This window comes from Pundamilia nyererei, unplaced genomic scaffold (assembly GCF_000239375.1).
Source record: "Pundamilia nyererei isolate P.nyererei 1_Seehausen unplaced genomic scaffold, PunNye1.0 scaffold00001, whole genome shotgun sequence".
Lineage (NCBI taxonomy): Eukaryota > Metazoa > Chordata > Actinopteri > Cichliformes > Cichlidae > Pundamilia > Pundamilia nyererei.
This window is the reverse complement of record NW_005187402.1, coordinates 3,860,335-3,875,040: the sequence shown is the minus strand read 5'-3', so window position 1 is coordinate 3,875,040 and position 14,706 is coordinate 3,860,335. Positions and strand designations below refer to the sequence as shown.

Genomic DNA, 14,706 nt, shown 5'->3' with positions numbered 1-14,706 from the left:
AAATGAATAACAACATATAGCAAAGAAATGGGATATTCTTCAATGGCCAAGTCAGTCACCTGATTTTAACCCAGTAGAGCTGCTCTTTAGTTAGTGAAGACTAAAATGAATGCAGAGAGACAAGCAAGCAGCAACTGAAGGTTGCTGCATTAAAGGTCTAACACAGGCGGGAAAGGATTTTCATCTGAGAAAAAAAATCATTATATTTAAAATTCTGTTAGTTTGTCCAGTTACTTTTGGGGCTCTGGAAATCAGAGACTATGCATGAATATGGCTGTGAATCCTAAAATGTTAATAAAATATCTTTGCTAAACCCCTTAAATAAAAAGCTGAAAGTCTAAACTTTAATCACACTGTGAATGTTTGATTTAAAATGATGCAGAGAGGCGATATTACAAAAATAATAATAAAACGTTTAATGGTCCAACTATTTATAGAGCTGAGTGCACGATACGTAACAGAGGGACTTCAGCATGCTTTGTGTTTTCCCATTAGCGTTAGAACATTCTGCACCATTTCCCATCAGGTAGCTCCTACACTATATCATTTTACAGGAAGCAAGCCAGTGACACCAGACAGCCTTCATCCATAATCAATTTCCAAGTCAGCTGAAACTTGCTTTTTGATGAAATCAGCGTGAGCCAAGCTCTGCAGCAAGGCTAGAAGATATACGAGTGTGGAATGGCTCTTACCTTGATGAGTTTGGCTGAGGAGAGCACAGCCTTGTAGGGCACGGTGGGCGCAGTCACGATAACAGAAGCATTGTATTCCTGCTCCAGCCTCTGATTGAACACCTCCATATGGAGGAGACCCAGGAAGCCAAGTCTGCAGGGGGACAGGAAGGTCCACAGGTGCACTCGAGCTTCATAATTGATATTCAGGCTTTTAATTAGAAAGAGGCCGTTTGGAAACAGTTCAACAGTAAGTAAGACTCATTGCTATCCCAGCACAGTGTTGTACATTTAGATTGTCTAAATCACGCCCACGAACAGAATCGAATGTACATCATCTGGACTGATAATGTGACCTGAGATAATAAACAGACTCGTACTTGGCTGAGTAATCTGGCAACACCCAGTATGTCCTAAGGAAAGTTATGTTTCCCCGATTAATCATTTGTTGTTAAAGTTTGTGAACAAAATCATGACAGAATATTAAACTGGATTCAGCTCATTAATTTTCTCATCAATAAACACACAAACGTCCAAAGTGACAAAGCAGAAAACAGCTTTTGTAAACTTTTGCGATTTTTTTTTTCAGACTTCATTTAAAAACTTGGTCAACCAGAAAGCTGGGCATTAATGGGAAATGAGGATTTTACTGTTTGGGACGGTCATGCTAACTGCCACATTCTGCCACAGCAGATGGCCCCGCCCCTCCCTGAGCCTGGTTCTGCTGGAGGTTTCTTCCTGTTAAAAGGGAGTTTTTCCTTCCCACTGTCGCAAAGTGCTTGCTCATAGGGGGTATTCTCGTGTTGGGAGTTCTCTACATTATTTTAGGGTCTTTACCTTACTTTTGACTTTGACTGTGATTTGATGTTATATAAATAAGATTGAATTAAATTGAACTGAACATGTGTTGCTGAGCACACGTAATTCCAGATTCTTGTGCATTACAGATGATCATTTAATGCACAAAAACACCAAAAAACACAACTAAATAACGCCAATCCAGAAAAAAAAAGTAAGCTGTCAAGCTATTAGCATCACAGTCTGTTTCATTGATGTATCCTGTGTCCCTCTTTTTCTCCTCATGTAGGCAAGATGGAGACCACTGAGGGAAAACAGTGCACAGCATTCTAGAGACAACTTTTTGACTAAGTACACAAACACAGTCTGTGTTTGTCCTCCATATCTAAGTATGGAGGAGTGTGGTATCTTTGAGTTGATAGTGCGTGGCAGACTGACAGACAGAACTCTGTCAAGACTCAGATCAGAGGAAGATAAACAAAAATGAGATGAAGCTGCCCAAAGAGTGTGGCAGCCTCTGACCTTCTCAAAGAAAAATCTTGGCACACCAACAGTCCTCGAATATCTGGCTTCCCGGCTAGTCTAAGTAATCTGAGACAAATCTTGGTTGTTGCTGATGGTCAGTTGCTAGTAGGGCTGCCACAAACAATTATTTTGATAGTCGACTAGTCGGTGATTATTTTTGCGATTAGTCGACTAATCAGATCATGCATCCATTCAACGTAAAACGTACAGCTTATTGCACACATTATTGTTTGTGCTAACCAAAAATAAAGACAAGATGATAGTTTATTAAATTTTAATGAAATTTGCAGGTTGTTTCGGTGGAGTTTAATAAACTCAGCCGTCTGCTCCTTGCTGTCTAAAATATAACAGGACACCGGAGTAGATTCTCACACTTCTGATAATCAGCTGTCTGCTTGATGTTTATTCAGCTGTGTAAAAACTAACTTTAATCTCATCCAAACCGATTTACTCAGGAACAAATAAAACACTGAAAAAAGCCAAACAACATTTTTAAGTTATCTAAGTGATTGGAGCGCTTTTGAAAATATGTGGTGTCTTGATAAACTGAGCAGATATTTGAAGTTTACGCTGCTACATTCTCACGTGAAAATATGTAAAACGTTTATTTTGTGACCCAGAAAGAATAATAAGAGTAATATTAAAACTAACCAGCTGCCACCATTGTTGGAAACTGACCAGGGCTGCGATGGGCCCGCTATGAATTCTGGGACACAGTTTCTCCTTCTTTGGTGTTTAACGGCAGCTGGCATCCTTGTACATGCAGTGCTGCCATCTTCTGTTTCAGTCCGTTATTACACTCTCAGCTTCAAACGACACGTCGACTATTAAATTAATCGTCGACGATTTTGATATTCGACGTAATCGTGACTAGTCGACTAATCGTGGCAGCCCTAGTTGCTAGCAGACATTCCAGTCTCTGGTTACCAAGGTAACCCTATAATGCATTTACCACCCTATCGTAAGTGAATCAGTAACAGTATCTTTCACTGTAACTGGCAGACACTTCAGTCGTTCGCCCTGAGAAAAGTTTAACTTTATCAAAGTCTTCTGGTTTAAAATTGATTACTCTGCCACACTCTCACACATCTCGGTGGCATGTGTTGAGGAGACCAGCCTCTGATTGTCACCTTGTGTGCTCAGGAGGATCTCAGGCTGGGGCAAAGGTTTACATTTCAAGAAGATGATGACCCAACACAGACTGCCAAGAAAACATGAAAAACAGTCCTGGTGTGGCCCAGCTAGAGTCCAGAGTCTGGACTTAAAGTTGATAGAGAACCTCTCAAGAGACCAAAGGCTGTGCCCTGACCTAACTAACCAATCTCGTTAAGCTTAAACGACTCTGCCAAGAAAAATAGAAGATATTTCCAAAACTGTAGTGTGCCAAGCTTGTAGGGGTCATTCCAAAAAAGCCGTGATGCTGTCAGTGGTGCCTGCTGCCAAAGGTGCTTTCACCCTGTACCAAGTGCCTGAACACTAACATAAATGGGAAATTTGAATGTTTTCAATACTTTTACAGTGCGAGAACGCTCATCATTTACTGTTGTTTTGAGAATGGCCAAGAAAGTGCTGATTGTGTATCTGCAAATCTCGTAAGTGGGAACTAAACATTTGTGTGTCCACACCTCAGTGTCTTAATTACCCAAACACTTTGTTTCCATTCACCCCTACATGACACCCAACAGCCCAATCCTTGGCTGGGTATCATTTTTAGTCTAATTCAAAAAACATTCATGCCAACCTCCATCCTGCCCCCAGGGCCAGACTGCTGTCTCTTTGCACTGCGACACTTGAGTCATTCAGGGTCAGTCTTTCAATGGCGCTGCGGAGGCCAGTGTATTCTGACTGGTCCATTGGATACATGCCTGAGGGACGGGAAAAATAGAGAGTGTACATCAGCAGGAAACAAGACTCCTGCATCACAGTGGAAACACAAAGGACTTTCATCTTTATCCAGTTCTTTCGAAGTACTCAGGACTAAGCTTCACATTATTACCATCTCACAGTGTTTATGTAGAAATGGTTACATTAGCTCAAGTTCTTAATCTTTTTTATTTTTCTCATTGAAACAGAAAGGACACTTCTTACCAGCAAAGACCATGGCTTTGGCAGGTTTGAATCCTGGGAGAGCTTCGACTGGCTGTTCATGCAGGTAGAGTGTGTCACCGATCTGGGCCTCTTTCACGTCCTTCATCCCTGCTATGATGTAACCCACCTGACCTGCAAATCTACCAAAAAGCCAACCTCAGAAAGCAACACTAATTTACAACCTTCAGTCTTTATTTTGCAAAAACCTCTGCACACCTGTAAATGAAACTGATTTTTTTAACCTGTGGTTATTTTGGAAATGTTGGTCTGTATATTCAATAGTTCAAGTAGCTGATAAAATAAAATAACAGTAATTATTGTCAAAGGTAGACTCTGAGAAATCAGAGAAAGCATACAAAAAATAATGATAAGGTGTGATCAAAATGTTTGCCGACTCCCACCATAAAATAATAACTAATAATTTACCCAGTTTAACCTTTTAAATTTGGTTGATATCCCACATAAGGTCATCTCATTGTAAAGTGCTGTGAGCATAACCTGTAGATAAAAGATGGACATGGCCTATATGTCATAACAGTAAAGCCAAGAAGTGAGTTTTGTGTAGTGTGGTGAATTTTGTGGTTTTAAAAAGAAGTCTACTTCCAAGCTCCAAGACTTCCAGCAAACACATTCATGATGGGTTTAGAGCAGCGGTCCCCAACCCCTGGGCCATGGACCGGTACTGGTCCGTGAGTCATTTGGTACCGGGCCACGAGAGTTGAGGCTCAGGTGTGAAATTTATGGTTTTCGGGATTTTTATCGTTAACTCTGTTTCCCTGGGTCTCTTCCCGTGTTGTAGTTGTGTGTCTTATTTTGAAAGAAATATTTATGCGTTACCATAACTTTCAGTGTTGTTGGCGCATTTCAGGATGACGCTGCTAATAAAGTTACACAATTACACAGTGGATTCACATTTATTATTATGTTTACAAAATACCACAGTTTTTGTCTTAGTCGGGTCATTTTATTTTGTTGTATTTATCCGCGACACCTTAAAGGCCGGTCCATGAAAATATTCTCTGACATTAAACCGGTCTGTGGCGCAAAAAAGGTTGGGGCCCGCTGGTTTAAAGTATCAAATGTTACTGCCAAGTCATACTGAATACAACAAAATTGTCATTAATGTCCAGTAGGAGCATAAAGCAGAGTGTGCTTTACCATGCTGTTGACATACTGCTGTGCAGTGTCCCTCAGTTTCTGTCAGACCTGCCCATTGCTCAAAACATCAAGATGGCAACAGTGGAAATGCTCGGCTGTAGGTTTTACTAACCAATTAATGAGTAGGTCCATCTTTTATATACACATTCTATGGCATAAACATTCCAGGGCTCCTGCTGTATTTTGATTGTTCTTTGGAGGTTCTGTTCTGACCATGTCCATATGCACATCTGCTGTTTCCCCATGGGCTGCAAACTCACAGAGAGGGTAAACATCAACGTCAGTGTCAAACTGACTCCATCTTCCTGCTGATAATTATCACTTTCAAAAGTGTGCACGTGAAAAATACTGAAGGCGGCACATCGAGTCAGGAATGAACCTAAAATGTTCTTTAAAGCTCACGCTCTCAAGTATAACGTCTTCACTTCCTTCCTCACCATCTTTCCTCACCTCCAGCACTAGATTGGGCTCCTTAGAGCTTCGTCGTTCTGAACCTGAGGATGACGGGTCACTGTTTTCTCACAGTGTAGGAGCTACGTGATAAAAGACCACCTTTAAGGGGACAGCAGCCAAACTTAAATCAGGTAATCAGGCAAGTTTTCATCCCTTGCATTGGAAACTCTTTTTCATATAAATTTGCTGAAAGTAGTTTAGTTTTTATTTATGTAAAACGTTACGATCACTGACTGTAGCAGAGCTCATGAGATGAATCCTAAAGTCAGTTTTAGTGGAAATGAAAAGAAATGGGAAAAATGAGTGGAGGATTAACAGAGCGTACAGCTTCTGCGTTGGGTGCTCATCTGGCCGGAGAAGGCCTAGCTCGTTGACCTCGTAGGCTTTTCCGAGATGTGCCGACACGATCTTGTCCCCTTTTTTGACCCGACCTCCAAACACGGCAATGTTGGCCACGACTCCTCTGTAGTGGTCAAAATTGGAGTCAAACACTAAGGCTTTAAATGGGTCTTCAGTGCTCGCTATGGGCCTGTGAAAAAGTAGTAACATTTTACGTTTGTGTTTTTGTTTTATATCAAATATTTTTCAGACAAGGAGTAAAACCAGCAGAGCCTTCTTACGGTGGAATCCTGTTTACAACAGCTTGGAGCACCTTGTCAACATTTGTTCCAAGTTTAGCTGAAATCTGAAGAACACACGGAGACATTTCTCAGAAAAGTGACTCAAAGCAAAGTGAAGAGCAGCTTTTGCAGCAAGTGCTCACCCTGATGCATTCTTCGCGTGGAATATCAAACACCTTTTCAATCTGTGACTCCACCCGCTCTGGATCAGCATTTTTCAAATCAATCTGAAGGAGACGCACCAGAATCAAACATGTGTTCGACTATAACGATAGCGTGTAACAAACCCAAACAGTGGAAGGTCAGATCGTACCTTATTGATGACGGGAATGATTGTCAGCTGAGCTTCAAATGCCAGGTAGAAGTTAGCAACAGTTTGTGCCTGAATGCCCTTCACACGACAGCAAAAAATTAAAATCTTCACACTTATGCAGCAAGCACATGACAAAGAAAGCATATTTTAGTACCTGATTGGCATCAACGATCAACAGGACACCCTGGCAAGCAGAAATCGAGCGAGACACTTCGTAGCTGAAGTCGACGTGACCCTGAGGAGAAGATTCACATGCACAGCTTGAGCAAAAACAACTTTACGGGAAAATGGCATGTTAGCCCGGGGATCACAAACTCATCTTTGGGCCACATACAGCTCATTTTGATTTTAATAAGTGCAGTTTCAACAGTATGTCTGTAACTATGTGGAAGTGCTCTTAAAGAGTTCAACATATCCTCTGCAGAAAGAATATATTTCATACATGCAAACTTTTGAGCTACCAAAGATGGAGGAAGCCATGCTCTAAAATTACAGCAGTGCAAACTGTGTGTTCACATTGTTATGCGAATTTGCATGTATTCAGTTGGTGATGCAGAAAATCTATAACTGTTTTTATTCTTGGTCCCAATGCTGCAGAGGCTCTTTTACACAGATAGATTTGCAACGAATGAGCTCAGACTTGAACATTGATAAGTCTGTAAGCTATTTATCACTAAGAATACCTTTTCAATCAATAAGATAAATTTCACTTTGACCTGATGGCAAATGTCACATCGACTGTCAGGAAGCGCTAAAGTAAATATATTATACTAAATATTCTTTTTTTCCTCCACTAAGTGAAGTGGAGATTGGTTAATGACTTTTCTCAGCTTTACTCTCATCATACTTGCAGCAACAGTGTTTTATTTGAATGCTCATTATAGATCTGCTGCACCTGTTCCTCTGATAATGTCTCTGAGTGGAGAAGGGTGTAACTCTTTTGATTTTGTGGGAAAAGAGAGTGAAACGATGCATGCAACAGCTGATAACTGCCATTGTGACACCTGTCAGCTGTGAAGGGGGTTTTAGGTTCGTCGGGCCAGTTAACGCAACAAAGCCCGGTTCTATTGAATTTGCTACTTAGTATACCAACGTACACCTCTCCTTACCGGGGTGTCAATGAGGTTCAGGAGGTACCGCTGCCCCTCGTGGTTGTAAAACAAAGACGCTGTCTGGGCCTTTACGGTTATCCCCCTCTCTCGCTCTACCTGCAGCTTGTCCAGCACCTGTTTGTTCTTTTCCGTCTTCGCTATCGCACCTGTTTGTTAGTGACACCATCAGTGAAAATGACATGAATTAGTTTCAACATATGCAACACCAAAAAATGTGAACTGCTGACGGGTGCTCCCTGACGTGTGTGAGAGGTGCTATCGGGCCTCCAGCAGCAGGAGTAGGGTGACCAGGGGTCGTACTTTAGATTGCTCATACCACATCGCTCATATACTGACATAATGTCCCAGGGAAGAATATGAACTTAAGTCACAGAGTACATGTGAGTCTCAAATGAAGTGTGTGGCTGAAAAAGGGTAGCAGTGATGTATGGGCTCATCCCCAGTGAACTCCAGACTAGGCAGCAGCTGAAAACAGTTACAACACGTTGACAGTTATAGAAAGCCATCAAGTCACGCTCCCCTCAATCCTTGATCTAGTTATGCTGAAATGAAACCAAAGTCAAATACAACTGATTTGTCCTCACACATTAAATTCCAAGTTTCTCCTGTTTTTGGATGCGTTTATTTCTCAAATTTCAGACCACCTCTTAGCATCAGAAATATGTGTGACACTGCATCACACAACCCTGCTCTTTGCCTCACATTTGTTTCTTTGTTACTTTTACCCTTAAGTAGAGGACACTGTGGAGTTTCACTCCACGGAGCACTCTCGACAGGAGCAATATTACAAGTTTGTGTCAACTTCTACCTCCTGGACGTTTAAAAAAATAAAAATAAATTATGATTAATTTGGATTTGCTAAAAAATGAAAAGGTGAAAAGCTGACAGTGTAGAGTGTGGAGAGCAAACATACCAGTCATTTCCAGCAGTCTGTCAGCCAAGGTGCTTTTCCCGTGATCAATATGGGCGATGATGCAGAAGTTCCTGATTCTGTCCACAGGGAATTTGGACAGGTCCACAGCATCCTTAAAAGCAAAACAGCAGAAGCGTGCGTGCACTGAACAGCTGTATTATAGTACTCCACCTAAAGCCATGCTGCACACTTTGTTCAGTAACTGCAGCTTATGGTTCTCTGGGGGCGACAAACAGAGAGCTACTGGCTAATGGAGGCAACAACTTTATGACTGTGCAGCTCCTTGGCTGTACTCTCAGAGTCCTTTCCAGACTGTAACACCAGTGTACCTGGTTATAATTATTAATATTATCATTATCAATGTTTATTGTATCTAGTTCACGCTGACAGTACCAGGTCCCAGCAGTTTATTACCTTGTCGGACTGGGTGCTTAGCCTTCTGGAGCTGCTGCATAGCACAGGCAGTGCTTTCATCCAGCGGTGTCTGAACACTGTGTAGGTCACATTAGAGTCTTGATTCTTCCTTCTGCACATTTTAAACTGCAGCACACGTCTAAACAGGGGCGTCCCACAGCACCGTTTCACCATAGAAAACGACATGTTTCGGTTCCGCTTGTAGCCTCACGCCATGAAGAAGACAGGGAGGAGAAATAACGATGATGTAATATTCACGCGATACAATTAAATATACGAATTATATGTATAAACGAAACTTTAAAAGAAAGAGCACTGTAATCATAATAACCCCGGCGCATTTGCTTTCAGAGGGCTGACATTTTGGGTGACAGGTCAGCGGCAAGGACTTCTGGGAAATGTTGTTCGTTTATCAAGAGAGGCGCAACACAACAAGAGGAAGCCTTACAATAACTTCCGTTTTCGTTTAGTCCAGCACAGAAAGCAAAAACATCTCTTTAATTCAAATGTACACTCAGCAAAGGTTAGCGCACCTCCCTTCTAATCTGCCGAGATGACACTAATGTCGATAAAGCTAGCTCGACTGCTGCTGTTCATGTGAAAGGATGTAAAAAATAAAAAAAAAGGCTAATACGACCCCAGGTCAGGCTAGTGCTTTTCTAAATATTATACAGCAGTGTCCATAGTGATTAATGCCGCAATAATATTTTTACACTCACGTTTGAAACCATCGAAAGCGTCCAGGGGTCAACTGTCACCGCATAAAAATACCTTTGGAAATAACTGACAGGTGGAAGTCCCGCCCACTCAGGCTGTCAGATGAAGGATAAAAATGGATATCAGTTGCTATGACAACGAAACTGCCTCTCGCACAAGAATAGATTATGCCTCTCTTCTTTGTGCCAGCACAGATAATAAGCCTCTGCTAGTCCCCGCTTCTGCCTGTCATGCAATCATCTTTCCCCTTTTCAAAACGTGAGACTTTTAAACTGGGCGACGCGTTTGATTGAAAGCTGTTTTGCTTTCGATAATAAATGGCAGGCTTTTAAATGTAACGTGTTGCATTCATCCGTTTCAAAGACATCGCCTCATTCATCAAAGGCGCTTCTGCCTCGTTTCTCCCGCATAATAAAAAATGATGCCGGTCATAAATCTCTCAGAAACAGGACTGTCTGTTGGTATGCAAGACATCGTGCACGTGTAATTCTTTGCAGTGTTAAAACTTTAATATACTTTGATATAGTATAAAACTAGTGTAAAACCAGGGGTGCAGTCATGGGGGAGAAACATGGGGGTCAAAGGCACCACTCCTCTGGTCACCCAACACAAACAATGTTAGTGGCTATTATACACTTGTTGCATCAAATAACCTATTTTATCCCACTTTTAGAACTTTTTTTGCAGAAGCATTTGAGCAGTGCTTAACTGCAGAAATACAACTGCAGCTATTATGTTTGCTCAGTTAAACAATAGAATTGGAACATGCTAAGAGATTAAAAAGAAACTTGACATGTTTATGACCTGTAAAAATGTTTTTCGTGTGTTCTTAAGGTTACATTTGAAAAAGTAGAAAACCTCTCTGGGTACTGAACCCTTAGGATTCATCAGACAAGGATTTAGGAGCCTAATTTTATAAATAAAACTGAATTTAATTGAATTATGTTATCTGGCTGGATTTTTTCACCAGAAAAATCCCAGTGAGCTTCCTGTATTCCAAGAAGACAAAAAGGAGGACCTTCATATGCACTGATTACTTTCCACTCATATGAATCTTTCAGCCTCGTTACACCATTTTTAGTTTTTTTTGTGTAAAATGGATGTCGTGAAATAAAACGTCCGTCAGCACTGATTTCTGTCAGACCACAGCTCACCCACAGTGTGGATGGAAAAATGAAACTTCAGCGAGCTTTGCATTAACAGCTCAGCGCCACAGGGCTTTTTGTGGGTTTTGCCAACACGCTCATAATGATAGTTCCTGTCAGCCGAGGAGCACTGGTTGACAACAAATCCTCTTCTACTGAGGAAGGGCCGAGTTGCATCACTTGTGGTCCCAGGAGCCTACAGAGCTGTTGTGAACTGAGCTACAGTTGAGAGCTGTTCTCAAAATACTAATATAACACATTTCAGATTCATTTCAAATACCATCGAACTTGAATGGATTCAAGAAACTGTGCTTTAAAGGATACACCTAAATGATATCTTACAACCCCTGTTATTTGTTTATATAGCAATTCCCAATGCTGACATGTTAACTAGCTTCACTGAAAAGATATAGAAAGACAGAATCCGACTTTCTACTAGGTCTGAAATATGAAATAAACACTTTGTAAAATACATTGTTTCCCTATGAAAGCATGAAAAACGGTGACCTCGGAGATGGAGCCAATGTGGCAAGAAAACTAGTTCTTTGAATGAGAACCTGAGGCTGAGTCAGTCCCATTAGACTAGATGTTAGGAAGCCCTGTAACAGCAGAAATAAACATGTTTATAACCTGCTACAGAAAACCTGGTGAGTTTTAGTCTCTGGTCTATAATTTAATTTCCTGCTTCCCTTCACTTGTTTAAATTATATTAAGCATTGAAGTGGATTATAATGCGCAGGAATGCTCTGGCTGCCAGGTGGGTTACATGCAGCTGTCTCTTAGGTGTAACCTCAGCAAATTCACTCTGAACTGATTCAGTGAACTGGATCTTTGAACCATATTTGTGGTGTCTGCCATTTAGAGCACTTTAATGCAATTATTTGACATAATTTGTTTGATTGTTGTACGGCTCATTGTACTAATAGAACATCAAGAGGTCTGTCTTCCAGTTTTGATGAGGGAAATTCTAGTGGGTTGAGTTTTTTTGGGTGATATACCACCAATAGCAGGTTTTTGTGTCTATGTGATCCACCCATACATTCTTTGGATGCACCATGCTAACCAAGCCAGTTAATGTTAGCTAATAACTCCACCCTCATCTCCCAATCCAGTCTTTAAGTCTGACGTCATTAGCTGTTTCTGGGTCCAAACTCTGCTTCAGGTCCCAAAGTAAAACAAACACTGGCGCAACACACAGTTACAAACTGTCTAAATTCTTTCATATTTAATAAAATGATCAGTGTGGCTGCTCTGCCTGGCGTAACAGTTAAATTTAAAATCTGGGAATCCATGAAAACAGAGTTTATTAAATTTAACAGAATTAAAAATTTTATCAGGAAGTTAGCTCGCTAGTTTCCAACTAAACATAATATAGCATGTTCTGACTGAGAGATTTCTGAAAAGATTAAAATGTACAGCTCTGCTATCACTTCAGACATAAATGAAGACAGAAAACTAAACAGTAGTCACGTTTAAAGTTTTACTTTAGTTGGGCTAGCTGGTATATAATGATGTGCTACTTTGTGGCTAGCTATGCAGCTATGGTTAACATAATATAAACATTGAAGCTGGAGGATGAACGATAACTTAAGGGTTCCCAGTGGTTAGGGACAACCATGCTGTAAATGGACCAAACTTCAGTCAGGAGAACAACTGAGATAATCCATCCACAATACGAGGTTAGTCATTAATATACTGCTGCATGGGCTGGGCTGTAGTTACATTGTAAGGTCTTAAAAACGGAGCTTTAAAATGAACAGCAGCAATAAAAACCAACAGAGGCTGACAGTGATCACTGACGGTTTTTAGGGGCTTGTTGAGATTAAATAGAACAAGATACAAAACATTAAAACATGATAAAAACACAACAGCCATATTAAACGCAGAGTAGTTTGGACCCGGAAGCAGGGCTCTTACGTCATCACTTAAAGACTGGATAAACATCATTACTGATCCCGAAAGATCACAACTTTAATGTAAAAATAGTCTTTAAAAAGTAGCGCTTTCTATGCAGAATTTTGGCCCATTCTTTTTCTCAATGCTGCTTTAGTTCATTGAGTTTCTCTAAAGGTCCCATCACTGGGTTTCACTCAGATGATGTTGCTTGGGATCATTTGCATGTTGTATGACCTTATTTGGGCAAAGCCCCTGCTGTGAGCCAGATGGCCTCATAGTCAACTCAATATACATCAACATTTTTCCTAATTGTGGTGCTGTGCATTACAGCCAAGCATCTCCACTTTTGTTTTTCCAAAGAAGATTGTTCATTGTGCATTCAATTAGCAGCACCTGGCTGCTACTTACCATCTTAAATCCTATAGAAGCAGTATACTTAGCTTTTTGCAGTACTGAATAGAGTCCTGTGAAAACTTTAACATGACTGTGCAGGCTCAGGAATTAACTATATATGGTGGTTCAAAACTTGTGAAGGCGTTTTACAATCCACTGTTAATTTTAGCTCTTTAAATAGCAAGTTTAAAACACACCAACACAGTGATTAAAAGTACCCAGAACTTATATAACAACACAAAAATAAATTGAACATTTGTACATCAGTAGACTGAAAGGTTGGAACTTAAAGGACTAACAAAAGTAGCCATCTTCAGTGTCTTTCTTCACTAAGCGCTTTACAGTTAAAAAGAAAAATAAGCAGCTACGCAGTTCATTCTCTTCATTTATGTTCTTGTCTCCAAAGTCAGGACAAAAACCAGATATAAAGAACTGAAATAATGTTTTATTAAAAAGTGCACTGAATCAAGCATCCGCCTGGTGAACAATCCCTTTATCTGGAATGTTTAAGACTCTGTCAGGATGTTGGAGAAATATGAATTATAGCCAAGGACATAATGAAAATAAATTGTAAAAATCATAGATTTTGACTCCATGCAAAGTTTGTTTCAACAAACAAATCAAGAGAAATTAAGTTAAAATACCCATGTGAAGAAAAAGTATATCACGTCATGAAAAAACTTACACAGAGTATCATGTATGACTGCTGATATGGGGCTGAACATGACTTTTCTCACACAATATACAGTAATCATGAGCAAAACAGGTTTAACAATACATTTTTCTCGTTCTTGGAGTCCAGCATCCTCTTACTGTTCACAGATCAAAGGACATTTTTGCAGGATTTTAACCACCACCAAGATACTTCCCTAACTTTAAAGACTGAGTTACATGAACATTTGTATTATACAAGAGCAATAAACCCATGAAATTATTCAGATTTTACCCCTGATTATAAATAGATGTACTAAACTAAAAGTAAAGTAATAAAGGCGTGAATAAATACTCTGGTATTAGCTGGTTGGTGTTTCTGTGAAACAGTCTCCTGCCTATAACTGACATCTCATATATATATATTTAATGGAAGGACTCAGAAGAGACTAAAATAGAACAAAAAGGTGAGTAAACATCCAACTTACATTTTAAAAAATGAATGTTCATGTTGTTTAGTTTCTGCTGGTGTGTAAATACGCAAAGTGTTTGCTAGCATTATAGATTTATACTTCTGTGTTGAATCTCTGCAGAGCCTACAACTAAAGCATGATTTAGACTTCCGCGGGAAATCGACGTCCTAACTTCTGTAGTAACCGGAAACTCCTTTTATCCCTATTCCATATACCTTCCATGCCAGTCAAGTCATTGCGTCATGCAGCAACCTGATGTGTAGTTACGTACATGGGTTGCCGTGTAGGGTTAAAACGGGGTTCCAAATATGGCGTAACTTACAATGTTACGGAGCCTCACAAGGGACATTGGGGGGCGCGGGGGGG

At 40.4% G+C, this 14,706-nt stretch overlaps 1 protein-coding gene across 3 annotated transcripts in view; it reads right to left on the bottom strand.

Annotated features, from left to right (window-relative positions):
- The window catches only part of guf1 (GTP binding elongation factor GUF1), a 14,483-nt gene extending 4,578 nt beyond the window's left edge, over positions 1–9,905 (bottom strand). The window contains exons 1-12 of one of the 3 annotated variants that reach the window (XM_013915858.1): positions 9,785–9,905; positions 9,066–9,271; positions 8,652–8,763; positions 7,736–7,884; positions 6,781–6,861; positions 6,627–6,704; positions 6,457–6,540; positions 6,314–6,378; positions 6,019–6,222; positions 4,083–4,222; positions 3,736–3,859; positions 693–825 (exon numbers count right to left, since the gene is read on the bottom strand). In XM_013915858.1, coding sequence (XP_013771312.1) covers positions 693–825; positions 3,736–3,859; positions 4,083–4,222; positions 6,019–6,222; positions 6,314–6,378; positions 6,457–6,540; positions 6,627–6,704; positions 6,781–6,861; positions 7,736–7,884; positions 8,652–8,763; positions 9,066–9,251 — 1,356 coding nt within the window. In that variant the 5' untranslated portion in view covers positions 9,252–9,271; positions 9,785–9,905. Of the gene's footprint in view, positions 1–692; positions 826–3,735; positions 3,860–4,082; positions 4,223–6,018; positions 6,223–6,313; positions 6,379–6,456; positions 6,541–6,626; positions 6,705–6,780; positions 6,862–7,735; positions 7,885–8,651; positions 8,764–9,065; positions 9,747–9,784 lie in introns of those variants that run through there. The other 2 variants (XM_005719458.1, XM_013916020.1) reach the window with 2 other exon arrangements.
- Positions 9,906–14,706: the final 4,801 nt, after the last annotated feature.